Source organism: Sinohyriopsis cumingii, chromosome 11 (assembly GCF_028554795.1).
Source record: "Sinohyriopsis cumingii isolate HCF-2022 chromosome 11, ASM2855479v2, whole genome shotgun sequence".
NCBI classification, from domain to species: Eukaryota; Metazoa; Mollusca; class Bivalvia; order Unionida; family Unionidae; genus Sinohyriopsis; species Sinohyriopsis cumingii.
Genome location: NC_142971.1, coordinates 39,225,796 through 39,251,107, shown reverse-complemented (window position 1 = coordinate 39,251,107; position 25,312 = coordinate 39,225,796). Strand labels below are relative to the sequence as shown.

The window sequence follows — 25,312 nt, the reverse complement described above, 5'->3', positions numbered from 1 at the left end:
GATCTGTCTTGTGACAAACATAAATGATCTGTCTTGTGATAAACATAAATGATCAGTCTTGTGACAAACATAAATTATCTGTCATGTGATAAACATAAATGATCAATCTTGTGACAAACATAAATTATCAGTCACGTGACAAACATAAATGATCAGTCTTGTGACAAACATAAATTATCAGTCACATGATAAACATAAATGATCAATCTTGTGACAAACATAAATTATCAGTCACGTGATAAACATAAATGATGAGTCTTGTAACAAACATAAATTATCAGTCACGTGATAAACATAAATGATCTGTCTTGTGACAAACATAAATGATCTGTCTTGTGACAAACAAATGATCTGTCTTGTGACAAACATAAATGATCTGTCTTGTGAGAAACATAAATGATCTGTCTTGTGACAAACATAAATGATCAGTCGCGTCATAAACATGCTCCCAATGCATTAATACTAATTGTGAGCATTCTGTATATTATGTTCAGTCTTACCCATCTCTTGTAACTGTATATTAAAAATCTCTGTGCATATAAAACAGTATATTATGCATGTTTTTGTCAGCCATTATGCATGTATACTTTAAGACAACATGCAACTGCTGAGTAGAATCTATTCATGTAATTGATTTATATTTTAAATGACTTATATTTTAGCAAAGAAACATAATTTTCATAACAAGTTGCATTAAAAAGCACAAATGCATGTATGTATGTCTGGCTGTTTAAGTCATTTTTTATATTATTGTTTATAGTTGTTAAAAAAAAGCTCCAATGTTTTTTTATGTAAATGTAATTCTGACTCTAAAAATAATTTGTCTATGTTTCTTACCCCAAATTAAGCCATTCACAAACTTCAGTAAAGCTATATTGTCAAGAACTGAAGTTTCTGTGCAGAAATCTTTTTTTTTCACTTTTCAACAAAACTGACTTTGAGTTTTAACCTTACTCCCCAAACACAACAGGCATCTTCCTTACCCAAAGTGCTGATGTTACATCATAGTCTGTGATGTAAACCAAATGTTTTTGTGCAGAAACAATTTTGTTTTCTTTCATAGTGACCTGACCTTTGACCTTTTCACCTCAATTTCAAAGGCATTCATTCTAGGCACAAGTGTAAACCATTCAGTTTGGTATCAACTGAGGGTATAAAACATGCTTTTTGTGTGGACACTAAACGGACCAGACAGATGTGTGTGCAGATGGATCCAAAAACCAATGGACATCACAATATTATATGCAGCTCTACCTTTTGGTGGGCACAACGAAAATGAACTATGTCTCAAAACAACAAAATTAGAAACCCCATCTTGGCTTTTTCATAGCTGTGAAATAATTTTCTGCTCAAAATGTTTCCTGAAAATTGGGACCAGCAATGAAACCTTTCACTTGTAATAGTCATCTGGATTTGTCAACTATCCAATATTAGATACGGCAGAGTAACTGCAATCAGAAATATATGTCACTATCAAACATACAAAATGCACGCAGACAGTCGTACCTCTCTACAAAATGTTAACTAGTCAAATAAAAAAAATCCAACTTTATTTATGTACTATACTTACTGTTGTAAAATATACACACCAAACTGCTAATAATACAAACTTTGATCTGCCATTGCCCAATGTATTGGCAGATAAGGGTCAATGCTGTTTGTTATACTCTTATCTTGAAGCAGATAGCATAGATTCTAATCTGCCAGTCCATAATACAGTTGTGTATCTCTGTGTATGTATGTGTATCTATTAAACATTAATACAATACATGCAAAATGTGACACAATGAATTCACCTCAATTTTATTCTGTATGACATCAATTCTATCCTCCATCCTGTTTTCCTCAACCAGTCTCTGTGTCTGTTCTGCCATGTCACTGGCCTCAATGGCATACACTGAAAAAAATATTCAAATGCATCATATAATCTAACCTCCCATAATGGTCACCTATGATATCAGCCACCTCACATATCCAGCAATTGCCTACATGAATATCCCAATCCCCCTCTCATCTTATGTACTTCAACACCCCGTTCTCCATCACTAATGCAGGTTCCTGCAGTTGGCTTATAAACAGAAGAGGTGTTGTAAAGTCACATTAAAGTGACTTGAACAGTGTTAACTTTAACACTGTGCAAGGAAGCACTCAAGGAGTGCTTCACTGGCAGAGTGGTTATGCTCCAACTCACTTAAGAGTGGTGCCATGGCGATATGCTTGAAGGGTCCACATTCCTTCCAACTGCATTGTGGTTTCCTCTGGGCAGAGAGATTTTTTAGACAATACATGCATGTACTAAGGTGGTCTCCTCCCCCAACAAAATTTAGGGACAGATGATATATGGTTGTAAACACAGAAATTGCATACATGCTTTGAATGTATGCTAAAGGCTGGGGGGTTTCATATTCATCATTCTACCTCTGAAAGACCTAGTACTCCAATCAGCTAATGGAGGGATCTATTGGTCAGGCATACCTGTACTTAACTGCAAACTAAATTAAATCAGATAAATTGTAATAAATTATACATGAACAATAAATGTCTTCATGGAACACTAATGCATTGACCAGCGCCAGTTGTTGTTGTTATTGTTGTAGGGTTTAACGCCATTTTTCAGCAAATGATAGGCTATACATGGCGGCCAGTATTACTTGTGAAGGAAGAACCCAGGAAAACCCCGGAAAGAACCACCAACCCATGAGAAGCTACTGGCAAGCTTTCTCACATACCCACATTAGTCGAATCCGAGACTTGAACCCACGCAGGCAGAGGTGAGAAGGCAGTGATCCGTAACGGAGAGCGCTTTAGACCACTCGGCAACTCGGGGCCCCCGATCAGCATCAGAGACACCTACTTAAATGCAAAATTTACTGGAGGAAGGATTAACACCATAACCCCTACCACAGCTTTCATTGGATATTAAAGCAAGAGACCCTTGAAGAGACTGATGCTCAACGGAGTTTAAAGAATTTCCAGGAATTCATGATAAGACCATTTAATGTGACTTCCTTTCCAACTGTCAGGTTTTAAAACCGTCTCTGATATTCTTCAGCAATAAAAAAATTTTCAAATTTGCTGTTGTGGTACACAAACTGGATGTCAGCTTGACCTTCATTTAGGACAAAGTGGATATCATTAGAAGTCTTTTGGTGAAACCCCATGTCATACTGATCATCCATTCAGTGGAAATAATGAGAAGAAGTGTTTTAAGATGGTTGTCATAGCAGCCATAACTGACACATGATTGACATAATTTTCATTTAGCACCAACTAGGCATCATGAGGTGTCTACTGCTGAAAACCCTATGCTGAAATAGTCATCCAGCTGGAGTAGTAGAGATAATGGTGTTTTCAAAATACATGTACGACCATCCATTCAGGAATAGCAATAGCAAGATTTCAAAATGGCTGCTGTGGTAGCCATACTGAAGTCAGATCTGCACAATTAAGACCAACTGTACATCATAAGAAGTCTTCTGGTGAAAACCCCACATCAATATGATGCTGGTCAAGAAGAGTATTAAGGACAATATTTTTAAGATGGCTGCCATGGTGGCCATATTGAATGTCATAATGGCATACTTTTCATAGGACCTGAGCTAGATACCATACAAAGTCTTTTTATGAACACGTGATGATGATACAGTGATTCAAGCAGGAGAAGTAGCAATAACAAGATTTCAAGATGGTTGCCAATATGGCCATTAAGTGACAACCAGTAGTACAAGCCCAGTTCATGCATTAATAATTAGCTTGTACAGACACTACTGCTGAGGTAGCACATGGAAACATAGGTTTCATAATAATCAGACACCACAGCTGACGTAGCAGATGGAAACACAAGTTTTGTGATCAGACACTACAGTTGAGGTAGCAGATGGAAACACAAGTGTCATGATGATCAGACACCACAGCTGAGGTAGCAGATGAAAACGAAAAGGTTTCATGATTCTAGATTGGATTGTATGTATCTAATGTGCAAAAAACCTATGTTGTCATGAGCTAAACTCAAACATTTAACTGAAGCAAGTAATATGTGAAATGTGGATCAATGACCTTTCCTGCATGGGTATGGTACTAAGAGAGATGTATATGACCATCTAGTTTAATTAAACAATTAAACAATTAAATAACAATTAAAACAAACTTAACCAAAATCTGTGAGTGTGAAACATGGGTCGCAGGGACCTATTTTGGAGATGAGGATGTACCAGTAGTACTCATCAAGATGCATCCTCGAACAAGTATCATGATTCCAGGTACAGTAGTATGTAACACAGGAGGTCCAAGAAATCTGAGCTCATGAGCTAATGCAATAACTTAAGCCAGTTCAATATGAAATGAAGATCACACTGACTTTATTTATTGTCGCGAGATGGTAGTAACAGAGTGACTTTATTTATTGTCGCGAGAGTGACTTACTTTTGTGATGAGACAAGAAGCCTTGCCAAAATTCATGATTCCAGGTAGTAGTACATGTATAGTGCCTAAAATTATTACAAAATAAATAAAGTTACCCAAGATATACAAACTTAGTCTCCTTCCCAATCTTAACTGTTTCCAGGGGCCAAAGAGGAATGCTTGGGATTCAATGAAGCTGCCACCTTGGATGCGGGATATGTAAAGATTTCGAAACTCGGTGGAGTTGTATCAAAAACTTACATGTCTGCGGCATGATGCCCCAGTGCTAGACATCACTATAAACTGACACACTGCAGACATGTAATGATATAACTAAAACATTGTTAAAGCTATGTTAAAAAAATAATAAGCCCCCCCCCCCCAAACATGCAATGAAGCTGTACATAGGTATATGCTTTTATATATAAGCGGGTGATGACACTGACAATGATGTGGACATGGGGATGATGACCCTGACAATGATGTGGACATGGGGATGATGACACTGACAATGATGTGGACATGGGGATGATGACACTGACAATGATGTGGACATGGGGGACAATGATGTGGACATGGGGGTGCAGTACAATAACTGTCCTCTACTTTGTTGGGGAGAGTTGAACAAACATAAAATTAACATGAGAATATCTTTTTGTGCAAAATTACATTAAGATGACTAAAAGATTTAAGTTTTGCTTTGCATACATATGTCTATTTAAACTTCTACTTAATAATGACTAGTACCATCATCCAGATTTATCATGTTGTATTGTCTGTTATTTTTGGGGAGAACATGCTCTTACAAGCTCATGCTTTCCACCAAACCCCTCAAGCAGTACATATCTAATTGCACTGACAAAGTTTCTCAAAAAATCTTGTTTAAGCTAAAACATTAACTTTGGTATTTAATTGAAACTAAATTATAACCAGTTCTTATATACGTTCCTCTTCTGACAATCGTATATGCATTATCCCCACTATGAAAACAAAGTCATATGGACAGCGTTCTTTTGCATACCAGGGCCCAGCAACGTGGAATGAATTGCCCACTGAACTTACAGAGACCCAGTGATCCCATTCAAGAGTGCTCTCAAAACTCACTTATTTTGACTGCAAGAACAAACTTAAAGACCTAATAATGTTTCCTACCTTAAATATTTTCAGCATGTTTTTTGTTTTCTAATTTCATGGTGTTTGTTTTTGTAATAATATTATTATATTTTTTTTATCTTATAGGTGTTGTCTAATGTTGTAAAGCGCTCAGAGCTTCTAAAGATTAGGCACTATACAAAGTCCTCATTATTATTATTATTATTAACCTATAAATAAAATGAAGTGAAATGAATTATGATGCTATGAAATACATAGAATTAAACCAAATATATAGGCTCCATGACCACAGCTACTTGCAAGAAATGGCAGTGTAACATTGGGTCTTTTAGTTCAACGGACTTTTGTGTTTTCATAAGACTTAAGAACTTTGATAAATGAGGTTCTATAATACTTTATTTAACAGTTAAAGGTATAGTTATATTCAGTTAGAAGTTCAAGTCTCTGTGCTCATTATTTCATATCTTATTATTTTATATCTCCCAATATTTATATCTGATTATCATTTGTTTGTAAAAAGTAATTTGTATTGCTACACTGTAGTTATATCAAGGATCAGTTTTAAAAAATACAGTAACCTACAAAGTATTTCTAAAGCCCAAATTTTTAACTGACTTCATTAGTCTCCTGTTGATTACTCAACGAATAAGTGAACACAACTTTACAAGAAAACTAATTTTTATTTATCATGGTTACTGTAATACAGGTGATACATCCTGTTGCTGTCCAGACTGATAAATGAGAAGCTGTTTGAAACAGATTGGTTCCCAACAGTACATACATCACTAATCAGGTAATTAATCAGGCAATTAACTGGCAACAATACTCAGTGGCCCATATGTTTGCTTGGATTTGTGCCAACAAATCATGTATGGGATTGCCTTTGGAAAACAAACAAAAACCTTCAGATCTATACATGCATTATGTTTTGTTTTGGAAATTTTTATCCCATTACATGCACAAAACTTCGAACTTAAGTTCACACACGAATTAGAAATATTGTTTTGAGATGACATTCAAGGACTAAATTCTTGATCTAAATAGACTTCAGCCATCCAGTGTTTAGCTGTCAGGTATTGTATGAAGGCAGCTTTCTTGTCAGATATTTATCCATTTTCAACATTCAGGTAACCATGGCTAGACAGAGCTCTAAGCTGAAATGGTATTCCATGGATGGGTGTTGTTACCAAATAATTAAAGTACAGTCTGTAGTCTTTTTCAATTGAAAAGATCCAAATCACAGATATCATTAGAGTGTATTTTTCAAACAGATTAAAAGTAACATGAAATGGTAGAACTTTCATCTTAGTTATCATGCCATCCTGGATACAACAGTGAAGGAAAGCATAAATTTTAGAAAAAAAAGGCAAAATTAAACAACATCAGGAAAAATCTATATCACAAAAGAGAGAACACTGATCCGGCTAATAAAAATAAAACATGGACAATGAAAATTAATTGTATTTTATCATGCCCTCTTGTATATGAACAATGAAATAAAACATTAAAAACTGTGAAAATTATATAAAAGCGAAACAGTGCAAGGAATAAAAAAAATCCCACTAACTTTCTTGACCACAGTTCCACAATCAAATCAAGACAAAATCAACAAATGTAGTACAGCATCAGCCCAATAACTGTCAGACATATTTTGGCAACAGTTTGCAAGTAAAACTGACTCAAACACAATAAAAATAATAAACATGTTCCAGAAAATAAAGCAATGTAACATTTCCAGATAAAAGCTTTGGCAGTACTGGAAAAAACTCTACTTCCAAGTCAATTTTTATTCTGATACAGAAAGTTGTCAAGAAGCAGTAACATTTACATCAAACTGTCAAAAAGTTCCTTCAAAAATATCCATTTCAGAATATCCTTAATTATGAATAATGTCTTCACTTCCTGTCCTGCTTACAACCAATTAAAAATGTGTGACAAAAAGATGTAGAAAAATTTCTGTCTCAAAGCATTGGGGCATTGTCAAATGTACAAGAAAATCCCGTGCTGATGACAATTTTTGAGTAGACTGAGTTATGATCACGAACTAACAAACATGACTGGCTACATTTTACAGATGTATGCAACATATAAGAAAAACCAAAGAAACCATGAGTATCACAAACAGCCCATTATAATCTGCCTCATGTTTAATAATCTGCTGTGTAGATAATTTAAATTTTTGTGCAGAAACCATTTTTCTATTTTCAGTGACAGCGATCTTGACCTTTGACCTTATGATTCCAAAAAGCTTCAACCTTACCCTAGACACAAGCCATCCATAAACTGTGGACCAAATATAGGATGTAGAATAAAACTATTGTGCAGAAGCCATGGTTATTCTTTCAGTCTCCATGACCCTGACTTTTGACCTTCTGACCTTGAAATCAGTATGCTTCTTCATTGCTTCTTCCTTACCCCAAGTTCAAGGCATCAACAAAGTTTCTTAACCATAAATGATTTAAAACACAAGCTGATGTGCAGAAACTATTTTTCATCTTTCAGTCACAGAAAACGTGACCTCTGATCTTGTGGCCCCAAAGTCAACAGGGTTCTTCCTTACCCCAAGTGAAAGCCAGCTATAAAGTTTGGTGACTGTAGAGGATGGACAACTCAAATAACTGTGTGAAAATTAAATGGCAATTTTCATTGAGGACCAACTAGATATGACCGTCAGTACAGGAGAAGTAGCAAAGATTCTCAAGATGGCAGCAGTAGCTGCCATTCTTGATTTGCAAGAAGCACCATTTTCATTCAGGACAAGATTCAGGACCAAATCTATATCATCATTAGTCTTTTGGTCAAAACCCCACGTCAATACAACTAGGAGTAGCAATAACAAGATTTTTGAGACAGCTGCTGTTGTGGCCATATTGGACATCAGATCAGCACCACTTCATTTAGGAACAAAAGGACGTCACAAGAAATCTTTCACTGAAAATCCTATGCTGAAAGACTAGCCATTCAAAGGATTAGCAATAATGTTATTTTCAAGATGGCTGCCACAGTGGCCATACTGGACATTAGATAGCACCATTTTCACTTAGAATCAATTGGACATCATAAGAAGTCTTCTGGTGAAAACCCTATGTCATTATGACTTTCTATTCAAGAGAATGATAACAAGATTTTGAAATGGTTGCCTTGGATGTCAGATCAACACCATTTTCATTGTCACCAACTAGACATGTAGCAGCAATAAAAAAATGTTCAATATGGCCACTATTACAGCCATATTATATGTCAGATTGGTATATTTTCGCTGAGGAACAGCTAGACATGATGAGAAGTATTCTTGTGAAATTATGATTTTATATTCAGATGGAGTAGCCAGAAGACAATTTTCATGATAGCTGCCGTGGCAACTATCTTGGACATCAAACTGACACCATTTTCATTTAGTACTAACTGGACATCAGAAATCTTTTTGGAAAACCCCATGTATATAAGCCATCCAGACTTTCAAGATGGCTGCCGTAGCAGCCATATTGGATGTGTGAGCTTCATTGAGGACTGGACTATGGGATGAATGTGACTGTATTGCTTCCACCCAATAGTTTATGAACAGTAGAGATACAAAACATATGCACAAGTTGTTGTTGTTATAGGGGTTAACACCATTTTTCAGCACGATAGGCTATACATGGCAGCCAGTATATGGTGCAGGAAAAACCCGAAAAAAACCCAGAAAGAACCACCGACCCACAAGAAGCTACTGGCAAGCTTTCTCACATATCCACATGCAGGCAAAGGTGAGATGGCAGTGATATGTAATGGTGAGTACTTTAGACCACTTGGCCACTTGAAGCAACACTTGTGCTCATGAACAGATGAACAGGAAACCATCTCATAAGCTCTTCTGGTTTATGACCAGTACAGCAAAAGAACTGAACTAAATGAATAGGATTCATGACTATACCTGTATTATAAGATGGCAGCAATATAATAAGGGGCCCAACTGGGCGAGACCACTGTATTTTCTTGAGGACTTTGCATACTACATCTCCCAATTTTATCCAGTAAGGAAGTCATTTCCCAGTAATTATATCTGTTTTATCTGCTTAGTTATCCATAATATGCATCCCAGTATATCTAGGATTAGTTATAACTAATACATTAAGCTACTAAGACAAACCCATCCCATTAGTCTCCTATTGATTTCTCAACCATTAAGTGAACCCAGCCTTACAATTAAACTAATATGTGTGTATCCTTTACTGAAATAATCATATGGTGCAGATTGGTTCACAGCATTAAATACATCACCAATCAGGTATCTAATTGGCAACAATACCATGAGCACATCTGCCTGCTGGGATTTATTCCACCAAATGAAGTATGGCACTGCCCTTGCACAATAAATACAAGTTTTGATCCAAACTATGCTTTATCATGGAAATTGTTAACCCCTGGCATTAATCCCAAATTTCCATGTAGGCAAAAAAGCTTCTACACTTGAAAATGGTACAGTCAGTATGGTTGACCATCAAAACAAAAATCTTGAGCTAAATGGATTTCAACCTTTCAATGTCTATTAAGTAAATAAATTTGTTCTTTACCAACTATTGAAAAATCTGAGTTTAGAGTGCGTTCAAGTTGGACAGGTTTGTGAACACTACAGCTGGATAACAGAAAGGTGGGTACCTACATTTTTGCTGGTAAATTATGTCTGTTCATGGCTCCAAATCTATGACTGATTTTCTTTTATGGGGATTGGGGGAATGGGTGATGTTTCTTTCATTTTCTCAACATGCAGTGCACAGTTTAAAAAGCTCTTTAGAAAAATATAATAATCTGAAAAATGATTAAGATTCATTACTCACTTTTAACCAGTCAACATGTGAAACTTTCGTTGAATGATCGCGATCTGGAATACTGTAACGATCATAGTCAGGTGCAATGAGTGCTGTAATACATTCTTATCATATTCTTCTTTTAAATTTGTAAAGTGGTGTTGATTTGTCCTTTTTTCAGATCTGACATGTTTTGAATTTGAAAAGATCCATCTGCTCTAACATTTTCCAGCCCAGTGTGTCTATATTTAATATGAATCAAAATAACATAAACTAAAATTTTTAATGCAAATGATGGCAGCAACACTTTACTGTGTGAATATTGGGGATGATGAAAGCAACAAAAAAGACCCCGCAAATTTCTTTTATCAGACTTAAACAGAATATTATTCTTTATAGACAATATAAAATAAAACTAAACACACAATAAAATATGCAAACTGGTGACATTCCACAAGCAGAATTCTGCAAAAATGTATAGAATATAATATAAATTTTGGTGATTCGTAACTCAAGAAAATCAAGGCAAACACAAATGCCACAGATATTGTCATGGAAACTAATGCCTACCTGAAGAACAGAAAACAAGAAAAGACAATGAACTTAATTGGAATAAGACAAAAAAAAGTTACCCTAACACCCTGGTTTGTGTGTGTAACCTAACCTAACAGCAAGGTTAAGAAAAACTGATTGAAAAAGTCAAGAACTCTCATAACAGTTTCATTCCATCTATGAAAACTCTTGGACTGAGGGTAAATAAACTCCATAATTATGATACACATAATAAATATGCCCAATTCATGCTTTCAGATGTGAAGTGAAAACAACTTCTCATAGCGTGTAAAAATTTTAACCATTAAGATGGCGTTTTCCTGAAAAAAGATAAGGACTACTGGGCATATGCCTAGTAATAGGGTAGGCTTCTAAAATCTTCCAGAAAGTTACCCTATGGGAAGAGGAATTCTCATCACATGGACCAGGGTAATTTCCGATCCAGGAAGGTTAGCTACGCAATAACAATATATGAGGTATTGCTGATATCAAACTGAAGGGCTCTTTTACAGAGTGACCTACACAACATATATAGTTATTTTTACATATAATCTACTGTTTTTAAACGAAATGAAAATGACACTATTCCTGGATGACTCTGACTTCTAACTTTTATGCCCATAGTTCACTCAGGATTACCTCCCCTGGTAAAACTTGACACACTTCTACTGCAGTCTGCTGATGCAAACTCAAGGTCACATTCACACAGGATTATTTACCCTAACCGAAGTTTATTCCTGACTGTTTCAAATACTCTGATTGCAGGTCTCAACTGATGGATCAAACCATGAAGTCCACCATTAGAAATCTGCTGATCAGTAAAATGAGAAGTTGAGTGAGAACGATTTTGTACTCTAACATGAAACCATTTTGTCTTTATTTACAAGACATCAAATAAGTATGGTATTTTTCTTGCATAATAGATGTCTCTTTTGGAGGGGTATGTCACACACAGTAATACTCAGTGTGAGATATTAGTCTGATGTCATCACATGAGTGCAATCAACAGCAAGATGCTGAGATCTGAAGGACAATGTCAAAAGAGTGCAATTCATGTTCAGCTGAGGTCAACCGAGTGCATTATGTGTACACAAGCTGCAGTCAAAAGAGTGCAATTCATGTACACAAGTTAAGATCAACAGAGTGCAATACGTCTACACAAGTTGAAGTCAACAGAGTGCAATTCATGCACACAAGCTGAGGTAAAGAGGCAGTCTGGGTGCCCAAACTGAAATCAACAGAGTGCAATTCATGTACACAAGCTGAGGTCAACAGAATGCAATTTTTATACACAAGTTATGGTCAACAGTACAGTTAGTGTGCACAAGCTGAGGTCAACAGAAAGCAATTTGTGCTTACAAACTGAATTTTGTTTCTTTTTTTTACTGTCACTACTGGTAAATAGTGTATAAATTAAAAACAGCACAACTGAAATATTTCTAATCCAACTTCAATTGTTTTCTATTGAGGGGCATACAAGTATATTTCAAATTCATTGTACTATCAATGGAGGTTATTTGTCAGAAAGAAATATGTTTCTATATTAAATTCTGTTCTAATTAATGTAAATGGAGCAACTCTTTTTTGACAGTAGATTAGTATCATCTGGGTTGAAACCAAAACATGGTAATCATGAAGAGAGCAATTTTAAGACTGTTTTTCTAAGTGTAAGATCCAACTTCTACCTTCTGTTGAAAGATACTCATATTTTTATTAAAAGAGCCCTCTGAAAAGCTACATTATAAAATAAGTCCTGCTAGATCTCTCAAGTATATGAAAGTTTATAAAACTTGGGTGTAATCGAGCTGCCCCACTACAGATTTACTACAGATCTGCATAGTTCCAACAGATGCACATCTCAATGTCATATGTATCTTGTCAAGCATGCTTGGCAAACTGTATTATTTCAAATTGTAATATGAGGTGTCTCAGTTGACTTGTGCTCCTTGAGTCACAATAAAATATAATTTTTAACAATAAATTCAATGATTTTGTGTCCTGACCTACAGTTACACGGAAGATCAACAAAAATATACAATAATGAAATTCTATTGTGACCTTTATGACATAATAGATAGTTTTCTGTGCAAACGTAGAAAATAATGAAGTTTCATGGCTTTATTTCAAAGGGCACAGAAAAGGAGACATTAAAAAGTTACGTTGGCTTGGAAGATATAACTCAGGCTCTACTACATACGATGCCATCAAATTCAGAAACACAAGTATACCATGACTCATCTATGTTGTCAAACAGCTTTTAAAATATCAAGAAGAAAACAGGAATGGTAAGCAAATATATCCTCACTGCATCTAACCCCTACCCAATAATAAAGATGAGTCTTCTACAAAAAAGAGAAAAGAGTACAATTCTAAAAATAGTGAGTACAATAATGTGTTAGGATGCATATCTTCTAATAATCATCATAATATATACATCTACTAAATTACAAAGCAATCCACTAACAAGAGTAGTTTCATTCACAAAACTCTCATACACTGCACCCAGCTGAAAATCAAAAACGGAAATAACCCATACATAAATCAAGGGAGTAAACTAATGTGTCTATATATGCATCTTAAGATGATGTCTATAATCCATAATATGTACGAAGTTTCACAAAGTAAAAGTCAAACGGCAAGTCTAGCTGTGGTAACAAGAATGTGCTGTACTCTGCATTAAACTACAAAACACAAGGGGCAATAATTCACACACATATCATGGGAGAGAAGTGATTTGTCAATATCTTGAAGCAATGACCCTGATAGTTACCAAGTTTCATGGCAATTGATCAAACAGTGGGACTAGTTCCTCTAATGATACTGTGTCACATGTGGAACTAGTTCCACTAATGATGCTATGTCACACACTTCATAAAACAACAAGAGAAAAAGGTCAATAACTCTTAAAAATGATTGCAGAATCAAAGTGATTTGTCTATACACATTTTTTCAAGTCATCAAGACAATATCTACCAAATTTCATGACAATCCATCAAAAAAACCTTTGGGACTGACAGCATTAAAAAGATTCTGTCATAAACGCCATTAAGCTCCAAGAAAAAGGGTAATAACTCAGGCAACAAGTGTGGAAGCATATTGATTTTTGAATATGCACATCTGATGATGATGAATATAATATTTCAGAATTTATGAAAAATAGACTAGATGTGCTCACAAGAGTTACACAGCTGCAGGTCAAAAGGGGAAATAACTCCTATAAAAATTGAAAAGTAGTGATTTGCTGATCATCTACATGTGGTAATTATAACATTAAAAAACATTTCATGTCAAACCATAAAAATATTCATGGCAGTGTGTGTGTGTGTGTGTGTGTCTGCGTGTGTCTGCTGTACATGTCTGTGTATGTGTCTGCACATGTGCATGTGTGTGTCTGATGTATGTGTCTACGTATATGTCTGCACATGTGCCTGTGTGTACAACTAGAATACTATGTATGTATATATGTATGTATGTATGCATGCATGCATGTATGTATGTATGTATGCATGTATGCATGTATTGTGTGTGTGTGTGTGTGTGTGTGTATGTATGTATGTATGTATCTATGTATGTATGTATGCATGCATGCATGCATGTATGTATGTCTGTGTATGTGTCTGCACATGTGCATGTGTGTACAACTAGAATACTATGCATGTATGTATTATGCATGTATGTATGTATGCATGTATTGTGTGTGTGTGTGTGTGTGTGTGTGTGTGTGTGTGTCTGTGTATGTATGTATGTATGTATGGATGGATGGATGGATGGATGCATGCATGCATGCATGCATGTATGTAAGTATCATGTATGTAAGTATGTATGTATGTATGTACTTGGTCAACAAGACACAAATTGTATCTGCAAATGGAATACTCCAGCCCAGTTGATCTATGTTGTGGTGTTCCACAGGGGTCTACTTCTTGGACCTGTTCTCTTCATTCTGTACACTCAGTCGCTCTCAAGTGTCATAGATCATCATCCAGTGTCTAACCAATTGTACGATGATGACCCAAATATACAAATCTAGCCACCCAACTGAAGTTGATGCTACCATCCAAGGTGTAGAGAGGTGCATTTCTGATGTGAAATCATGGATGACATGTAACATGCTGCAGATGAATGATGAAAAAACTGAGGCCATTCTGATCACAACACAAAGACTTTCTCATTCACATCCTTTACCTCAAACAATAAATACCAGCAATGCCAACATTAAATTCACACAATCAGTACGAAACCTAGGTGTTACTCTGGACAGTATTCTCACACTGCACCAACATGTCATGAACATATGCAAGGCTGCATATCTTGAGCTGAGACGCATCAGCTCAATTCACAAATATCTTTCAGTTGATGTCACTAAAACACTTGTGTGTTCACTAGTACTTTCAAGACTGGACTATTGTAACTCAATTCTGTCTGGTTCATCTCAATATCTACTCCAGAAACTTCAAAAAGTTCAAAACACAGCTGCTTGGATCATACTTAGAGTACCTTGATAAGAGCACACCTCCCTGCTGCTCTGTACCCTACACTGGCTATCCATTCGATCCAGAATCAAACACAAAATTTTTTCTCTGTGCTACGTTTCACTGTCGGACTCTAGTCCAACACACCTATCCGATGTCACCCATGTGTACACACCAGCAATAATACTTACGCTCCTCTTCTGACAATCGTATACTCATTATTTCTACTATGAAAACAAAGTCATACGGACAGCGTTCTTTTGCATACTAGGGCCCAGCAACGTGGAATGAATTGCCAACTGAACTTAGACACAAAGACACAGTGATCACATTCAAGAGGGCTCTCAAAACTCACTTATTTCGACTGCAAGAACAAACTTAAAGACCTAATAATGTCTCCTACCTGAAATATTCTCAGCATCTTTTTTATTTTTAAAGTTTTTCTAATTTCATGGTGTTTGTTTTTGTAATAATATTATTATATGTTTTTATCATATAGGTGTTGTCTAATGTTGTAAAGTGCTAAGAGCTTCTAAAGATTAGGCATTATACAAAGCCCTCATTATTATTATTATCATTATTATTATGTATGTGTGTGTGTGTGTGTGTGTGTGTGTGTGTGTATGTATGTGTATATATATATATATATATATATATATATATATATATATATATATATATATATATATATATATATATATATATATATATATATATATACATACACATATATATGTGTGCATGTGTATGTATGTATGTATGTAAGTATGTATATACAATCAGACAAAAGGCAAATTAGCTGTATGGAATTTCAGAAAGACTTTATTATCTGAATATCAATAGAGACTTTGTGTGTAAACCATTAAATCAATTCTATGAATTTAAAAAATGTACTGAAAAGAGACTCAAGAATATTTATTCTTTATTTACATGCCAAACGATCCACCAGTGTGTTGCCCTATCCTTGCTATATGGAATGTTAGCCAGACATAAAGACAGTTAAAGGTACATGCCGGAATAAAGGAATAAAAGGCAGACCCGATTCACCTAACAGTGGTTTGCCAAAGTCCTGTCTGTCAATTAAACAACCTGCCACCAGTTTCCCACTCACTGCTGGTTATCATCAACAGTTCTGAAGTACCTTACAAAGTATCTATGGGGCTAATTGTAGCATTACTCATATCCTATTCACCCCCACCCCCGTTTTTATATCAACCAGTTTTTGGTTGTTTTCTTTTTAAATTGGCAAATACTAGGTCACAATTCATGGTGTTTATCTTCTTTTATATTTAAAAACATTTTGACTGTTGACCCTAGTGACCCTTAAAACCACTGCTGTATTTTCCTTGTACCAGTTGAACCTAGTGACCCTTAAAACCACTGCTGTATTTTCCTTGTACCAGTTGAACCTAGTGACCCTTAAAACCACTGCTGCATTTTCCTTGTACCAGTTCTAGCACATTATATTAAAATGCAGTTCACTGATATTTGTAAAGAGATTCATTTATGAACAGTACTGTGACATACTGCATCACTGTGGCAAAAACCAAAGCCTCTAAAATCAAAACCATGAACCACAGCCCATATGTGTGTACAAATTTCAATACAAATTAGTGAAATCTCTGCAGTAATCAGCTCTGACAATGAAATGTATATCATGTATATGAAGTTTCATATCATGATTTGTATCATATCAGATATAAGTGGGCTGATATACAACCTGAAACATAACAGACCTATATTTGCTAATGCACAATGCACTAATATGTCATTAACTCTATTCTTCATTCTATCCATGATTTCAAGCATGCAGATCTTCATCTAAACTATTCACTCCAGCTATGATCATTTACAGCCATGAGTACTGACCCTGATCTGTTTTCCATTATATAAAAGCAGATTTGTTGTTGTTGTTGTTGTTGTTGTAGGGTTTAACACCATTTTTCAGCACACGATAGGCTATACGTGGCGGCCAGTATTAATGGTGGAGGAAGAACCCGGGAAACTCCTGGAAAGAACCAACTACCCATGAGAAGCTACTGGTAGGTTTTCTCACATTACCCACATTAGCCAAATCAGAGACTTGAACCCACGCTGAGGTGAGATGGCTGTGATCCATAACGGAGAGTGCTTTAGACCACTCAGGGCCCCTAAAAGCAGATTTCAGTCTACAGATCCTTGTCTACGTTGTTCACTCTAGCTATGATCATTTACAGCTAACAACACAGACCCTGATCTATTGTTCCATGACATACAAGCAGATCCTATTCTAAACTGTTTGTAGGTCAGTGAGTTGGGGGTTGTTGTGGTGGCATTATATGGCACAACAATACTTTGAAGGTGTATCATGCTGAGTTAAGCTCAGTGCCTTGCCCAAGGATCCATCACATTTGCCAATCCAGGATGATTTCATGGTGAAGTCATGCCTGCACCCTTCATGTCACAGCCTCAAACCTTTGACCACTGTGACACTCTGGCTTCTGCAGTTGTGTACCCATTTCTATAGAGTTAAATCTTTATACACAGGCAGACAGAATATGAGAAAGAAGGACAAAAAACAGTAGTGCGTGACCTTCAAAATCTCATTTTCCCTGGTAATTTGGTGCTAGATAATGCAATGAGTGGCCAAAGTAATGATTCCTATGGAATTTCCCACAGGCATGTGTATTATGTGAGATAAAGACTGGGTATAATGCTGATTAAGCACTAATTCATTCACTTAATCTTGATTACGTTCCACTTTACATTGCTGATTTTGATTTTATAGCAACCCTAATTCTCCAGTACCCATGGCTCAAGGCATTAGATTTGCAGAAGCAGCTACCACCTTATAATTTATCCTTTTGAATTGATTTTGTTAAAACTTTACATAGTAGATATCCAGCAGTTTATATCCTGGAGACAGAACAACAAAAGGGAGTCCAATACCAAAAATAAACTAAACCACTTTTCCCCAGTTTAATCAGGGTTAAGACATCCACTTTTCCCCAGTTTAATCAGGGTAAAGACATCCACTTTTCCATAGATTAATCAGCACTAAAAAGTCTGCTTTTCCACAGTTTGATAAGGGTTAAGAAGTCCACTTTTCTACAGTTTAATCAGGGTTAGGAAGTCCACTTTTCCAATTAATTCAAGGTTAGGAAGTCCACTTTTCTAGCTTAATCAGGGTTAGGAAATCCACATTTCCAGCTTAATCAGGGTCAGGAAGTCCACTTTTCCCAAGTCTGATCCGAGTTAGAAAGTCTGCTTTTGTACATTCAACAGTTACTGCTCAGCTTACAATCCTTACGTAATTCATCTCATTACTCGTTGTCTAACATGTGAACTTCTTAATCCAATAAAAGGATTATCAAGAAAATTGTTGATACATGTACAATTTTTATTGCTTTTATTCTTGATTATGTACAGATATAAATTTTTTCAGATAGTTAAATTTTACGACATTTTACATGTAATCATCCTTAACTGGGAGATTCTTGTTGATAAAGCATAAAGCTCTTGTAGATTTGTGTTTACAATAGGGTGGGCAAAATATAGCTTGATGGCCACATCTTGCCCAATTTCTGGTTTTATTCATTAATTGACATCATAGGGTGTGGTTTTAAAAACCACTTATCTACGCCATGCTTTGGTCTTCATTGATCAATGCATGAATGAAGGAAACATCATAGATCTTGATCCACCAGTTAATTAATCAATGACAGATCTAGGTCTATTCTGTTTTCTATCTATAGCTGAGTGTGAATTATGTACCTATAAAGATGGTATTTGGGGCTGGGTAGGGTTAGGGTACTAACATAAGAATGTTGTGGTAAATATCTGCTCAATTTAATATTACTTGTCCATAAAAGCTGCAAAGTTTTAATATGAACCAATCTATACACCCATATGGAACTCTCCAGATTGCACTGACTGACTTCAGACCTCGACCTTCAGTGTCAAATACAGGTACATCTGAGTCCAGATTTCAGAGCTCGCAATTCCATAAGATTTTAATTTGGTGTTTGGTATATGCCAAAGACATCTCTTTTCACAACCAATCAGTTCCAAATGAGAAGCCCTAGTGGTATTTCTAACCAAAAGGACATGTACCCATTGATAATGTGGGATATAAACACCCAGGTGTATTCCAGAGAAAATTAACTAAATTAAGTGTCAATGAAGCATTGCTAAAGGTCATACCTTTTTTTGCCCCTGCATGAACACAGAAGACACTGAGAATTCCTGTTCCAGCTCCGATATCTGCCACAATCTTACCCCGAATCTTCTCATAGTTCTTCAATATGGCATACCTACAAAGAGCCGATGTTCCATGAAAAGATTAATTATGTTACGTTGAAATTCAATAGTGCCATCACAAGGAAACCCTAGTCAGAGCACTGCACAGAAGACAAAACAAAAATGTGAAACTGAAAATTGGATTCCACTGTCTTTTGGTAGCAGCAAGTTGATGCCAATCACCTCCTGAGATGCTTTCTTTTTCATCCATTTTTCTTCAAATTGAAAGCTTAAATACTATCTTTAATTCCACCACATCATCAGCTGCAAAAATGAAAGTTATTTTGAACATAATGATTTCACATTAAAGTGTGTCTTACCTTAATTATGACATCAGAAAACAATCACATGACAATAATACTAGACTACCAACCTGCGATCAAGAATCCTAGACTATCAACCTGAGATCAAGAATCTTAGACTACTGACCTGAGATCAAGAATCCTCGACTACTGATCTGAGATCAAGAACCTTGACTACCAACCTGCAATCAAGTTTCCTAGACTACTGACCTGAGATCTAGAATCCTCGACTACTGACCTAAGATCACGAATACTAGACTATCAACCTGAGATCAAGAATCCCAGACTACTGACCTGAGATCAAGAATCTTAGATTACTGACCTGAGATCAAGAATCCTAGATTACTGACCTAAGATCAAGAATACTAGACTATCAACCTGAGATCAAGAATCCTTGACTACGGACCTGAGATCAAGAATCCTTGACTACGGACCTAAGATTAAGAATACTAGACTATCAACCTGAGATCAAGAATCCTAGACTACTGACCTGAGATCAAGAATCCTAGACTACCAACCTGAAATCAAGAATCCTAGACTACCAATATGAGATATCAAGACTGAGGCAACAAAGTGAAAACTACAAATCCCAGATTTGCTGAGACTTTTATTTCAAATGCATGAGAATATTTTTATTGTCATATACACTGACATCAATATTTTGATGCTCAAGATTTGAATATTTCAAGATTTTATTTCAACTAAAGATAGACAGGTATGTGAATAAAGCTAAAGATAGAGGGTATGTATGTAAAACTAAAGATAGAGGGGTATGTATCTAAAACTAAAAATAGAGGGGTATGTACCTAAAACTGAAGATAGAGAGGTATGTATCTAAAACTGAAGACAGACAGGTATGTGAGTAAAACTAAAGACAGACAGGTATGTGAGTAAAACTCAAGATAGACAGATATGTGAGTAAAACTAAAGATAGACAGGTATGTGAGTAAAACTAAAGATAGAGGGGTATGTGAGTACTGTAAAACTGAAGATAGAGGGGCATGTGAATACTGTAAAACTAAAGATAGAGGGGTATGTGAGTAAAACTAAAGATAGAGGGGTATGTGAGTACTGTAAAACTAAAAATAGAGGGGTATGTGAGTACTGTAAAACTAAAAATAGAGGGGTGTGTGAGTACTGTAAAACTAAAGATAGAGGGGTATGTGAGTACTGTAAAACTAAAGATAGAGGGGTATGTGAGTAAAACTAAAGATAGAAGGGTATGTGAGTACTGTAAAACTAAAAATAGAGGGGTATGCGAGTACTGTAAAACTAAAAATAGAGGGGTATGTGAGTACTGTATAACTAAAGATAGAGGGATGTGTGAGTACTGTATAACTAAAGATAGAGGGGTATGTGAGTACTGTAAAACTAAAGATAGAGGGGTATGTGAGTACTGTAAAACTAAAAATAGAGGGGTGTGTGAGTACTGTACAACTAAAGATAGAGGGGTATGTATGTAAAACTAAAGATAGAGGGGTCAATGATGATGATGTATCTAACACTACATTTACAAAGAACAAGGAAAATGAACACTAAAAAAAGTCAAATGTATATCCATGTACAATTAATTGAGTTATATAGAGGGGGGCAGAGCTATACCATCAAAATTTTCATAAAATGATTTTTAAAAATTTCTAAAGTTTTCTAAAATTGTAGTGTATATTTGTTATTGCAATTTATGAAACTATACAAATTTTCAACACACATTATTATCATGCCTGTTTCATACTTCAATTCTACCATCTAACTCAATTTTAATGTCTACCTCAATTCTACCATCCTCTGAAAATCAAGCTAAAAGGGAATTAGAAAAGTAATTCCTACATAACTTTACCAAAAAAAAAAGAAGAAAAAAAATGAATTATTGTTGATTTTCTTTGCTTTATTTATTTCACTGACAATTGACTGGTAAGTTGGTTGGTGAATAATGACACATCAGCATATGCAAAACTATTGAGTGTTAGAGCAACTGGTTGTAAAGTGCCATTCCCATAAAGACATTATTATAGCTGAGCAAGACAGGTTTGTGCAGAATGTAACCATCAACTGACAGATTGAGTCTGACATGCTAACCACTGGCAGGCTTCCCCCAAAACATACAAAATACTAGACACAGATGTGAAATGGAGTCAAGAGATACCAGGGCAGACAGTGATGTTTATCTAGCAAACATAGAAGAAACTGTGTTCACTTTGTCAAAAATGGAAGTATTTTTGGATGAATTTGGGATCATTTTAAACTGACTTGGCATAAATGCTGCTGTTAACAACATGAAATGTAGGTCTAGTTATATTGGCTATATTCAGTTATCTCAAGCAAAGAGAGATCTATTCTCGCATCCATCCGTCCATCAATGGAAGTCTGTATTTAGGTGCATTTATTTTTTTATCAGGTGTTAATAATCTCTACTGAGAAACTATAAACACGACGAGTTTGAAATCATTCTACTTCAAAAATAGACCTTTCCAGATGATAGATAAAAGACTGATTACTATTGTGAAAGAAACCTGGCCACAACTCATCTTTGATTTTTAAATTATTTTCATGGATCATAGAGTGGACCCAAAATATACAAATGTTCACCATAGAATTCACCAAAATCATTACAGTCTAAAAGGGACTGAAATCATCAGAAGAATATTCATTCCCCAAAAAAATTTATCAAACAACCAATAACAGTATAGCCATCTTCCTTCATATATGGACCGCTCTGGCGGCCTAGTAGTTAGAACATCCACCTTAGATGTGAGAGGTCGTGGGTTTGAACCCCAGCCAAGTCATACCTAAGATTGATAAAAATAATACTAACAGCTCCCTCGCTAGACACTAAGCATTAAGAGATTAGTGTTAAGACTGGTCGGCATAGTGTCTGGATGATGTGACTGGGCGGGACATCAAGCTACATGTCTGTGGCATGATGCCTCAGTGCTAGACATCACTATAAACTGCCAAACTACAGATATCGTAGTGATATGCCTAACATTTTGTAAAAGCTAATCCAAATCACACAGACATGTACACACATAAATAGACACACACACATACACTCTCCTTCATATATGCTCCACCAAATATACTGTCTGCTTTGAGCAAAAATAATTGTTAACCCCCAATCAAAAGCCTTCATATCGGTAAATCACATCCTATTAACATATTACTTTCATCCTATTCTGTGCAATTATGGTTCATTCCCATACAACCCACCTTTAATAATTTGTCATAAACCAGAGGGGCATTTCAGTGTAAATAAGTAAATCCCCCCTGTACTGTTATCAAATACCAGCCTGTGTGGCTACAGTGCCAGACTATACTTCCTGCATCAATCATGAGTGATAAATTATCTAAAAGAAAAAAGGGTATGGTTGTCCAATGCAATAACAAACAAAATTATTTATTGACATGTACACATAAAAATTATGAATTTGCATAAATTGGTGCCAGGTATGTAGCTGGCTGAAACTAAAGAGACAAATGGAGAGGGATTTTCAACCAGTGAGAACTTGCAATTTGTCAGTTCTGTGGCTTCATAAAGAGCAATGTCTAATGTTGTAAAGCCCTGAGAACTTCTAAAGATTAGGTGCTATACAAAGTCCTCATTATTATTATTATTATTATTAATGTAGAACATGTGGATCCAAGCTAATTTTTTAAACAAAAGTCCCTAAAAGGGATTGATAGTACTGGGCAAAAAGAATTACTAGTAATTCATTTATGCCCTCAGATGCTGAAAATATCTTTGATATTATTCAGCTAAGATTTTCAAATTAGCTGCTCTGTTAGCTGCTAATGGCGCCATTTTCATTTTGCACAAGGTAGACATAATGAGAAATCTTCTGGTGAAAACTCCATATCGTAACAATCATCCATTCAAAAGTAGTGATAAGAAGACTTTTAAGACAGTCATACTGGTTTTATGAATGGCACCATCTTCATTTAGGACCAACTATGTATCTTAAGAAGTCTACTGGTGAAAATCCAATGTTGATATAGCCATCCATTTGGAGTGGAGTAGAGATAATATTTTCAACTACGACTTTCCATTCACGAGCAGCAATAGCAAAATTTGTCAAGATGACAGCTGAAGTGGCAATATTTTGAGGTCAGATCAGCATCATTTTCATTTAAGATCAATTGGACATCATAATATGTATTCTGGTGGAAACCCCATGTTAATATGAATTTCTGTTCAAACAGAGTTGTGATAACAAGATTTTGGGCTGCCATGTCAATCATGTTGGATGTCAGATCGGCATCATTTTTATTTAGGACCAACCAGAAATCATAAGAATTTTTTTAGTAAAACTCCACGTTCATTTAACCATCTAAGGAGTGGCAACAAGATTTTCAAAATGGCTGCCATGATGGCCTTATCGGACATCAAACTGGCACCATTCTCATTTAGGACCAACTGTGGTAAACATTATTAAGAAATCTTTTAGTGAAAACCCCATGTTAATATGATCATCCATTCAGGAGTAGAGACAATACAATAATTGTCAAGACAGCCACTGTGGTGACCATATTGGATCTCTGAGCAGCAACATTTTCCTTTAGGATTATCTAGACCATGGGATGAATGCATGTGTAAAATTTTAAGGAGATATGATAACAAACTTGTGATAATGGACTGATGGATGAAGAACATACAATGGACAACAGACCATGCCATAAGTTCTCATGGTCTATGACTCAATCTCTTGAAGTAAATTCCATTTTTGACATTTTGAACATTATTTTACTCCATCCAATCACAAAGCAAGTTTAATTCAGCAAGGCATCACAGCTGATTTTTCATTGCTGTCAGGGGAAATAACTTCACAGCTGATTTGTCATTGTTGTCAGGGGAAATAACTTCACATCTGATTTGTCATTGTTGTCAGGGGAAATAACTTCACAGATATGTGAATGGTATGTGGTCAGATTTCTTCAGAATAATATAAATTCAGTGTCTGAAAGGCAATGCTGTTTCCATTTATTTGTTCTAGCTCACAAAGTATTCGTTTTCTTGCTGCATGTATAGCCATTGTTGGCACACACAATCAAGCGTCAAATGGCATGATGGGAAATTTTGTATATTCACATGAAAAAAATATATAGATATATTCTTACATGTGAAAAAAATAGGAATACAAAATATGGAAATTATTTCACCAATAAATTTTCTTATTTCGCACTTAAATAGATGATAAATATATATTTAAACCCTGAAATGGATTAACTGTACCAATCTACATTTACATCAATTCTGGTCTTTTACCAGGCGAGCTAAAAATACTGCTGCAGTGTATCTGCCATCAAATGTCTTTTCTTATTTCAGTCAAATCAAAAATTCAGATACAAATGAATGGCGATTCTTAGGATAATTTCATGACCTGCAACAAGTGTATAGAAGCTGCTTCAT

At 35.6% G+C, this 25,312-nt stretch overlaps 1 protein-coding gene across 4 annotated transcripts in view; it reads right to left on the bottom strand.

The window, feature by feature from the left end:
• The window catches only part of LOC149787959 (protein arginine N-methyltransferase 6-like), a 137,463-nt gene that overhangs the window by 36,891 nt on the left and 75,260 nt on the right, over nt 1–25,312 (bottom strand). For all 4 annotated transcript variants that reach the window (XM_089974231.1, XM_089974229.1, XM_089974227.1 and 1 more), the window contains exons 4-5: nt 19,511–19,620; nt 1,797–1,897 (exon numbers count right to left, since the gene is read on the bottom strand). In XM_089974231.1, coding sequence (XP_089830357.1) covers nt 1,797–1,897; nt 19,511–19,620 — 211 coding nt within the window. The remainder of the gene's footprint in view (nt 1–1,796; nt 1,898–19,510; nt 19,621–25,312) is intronic.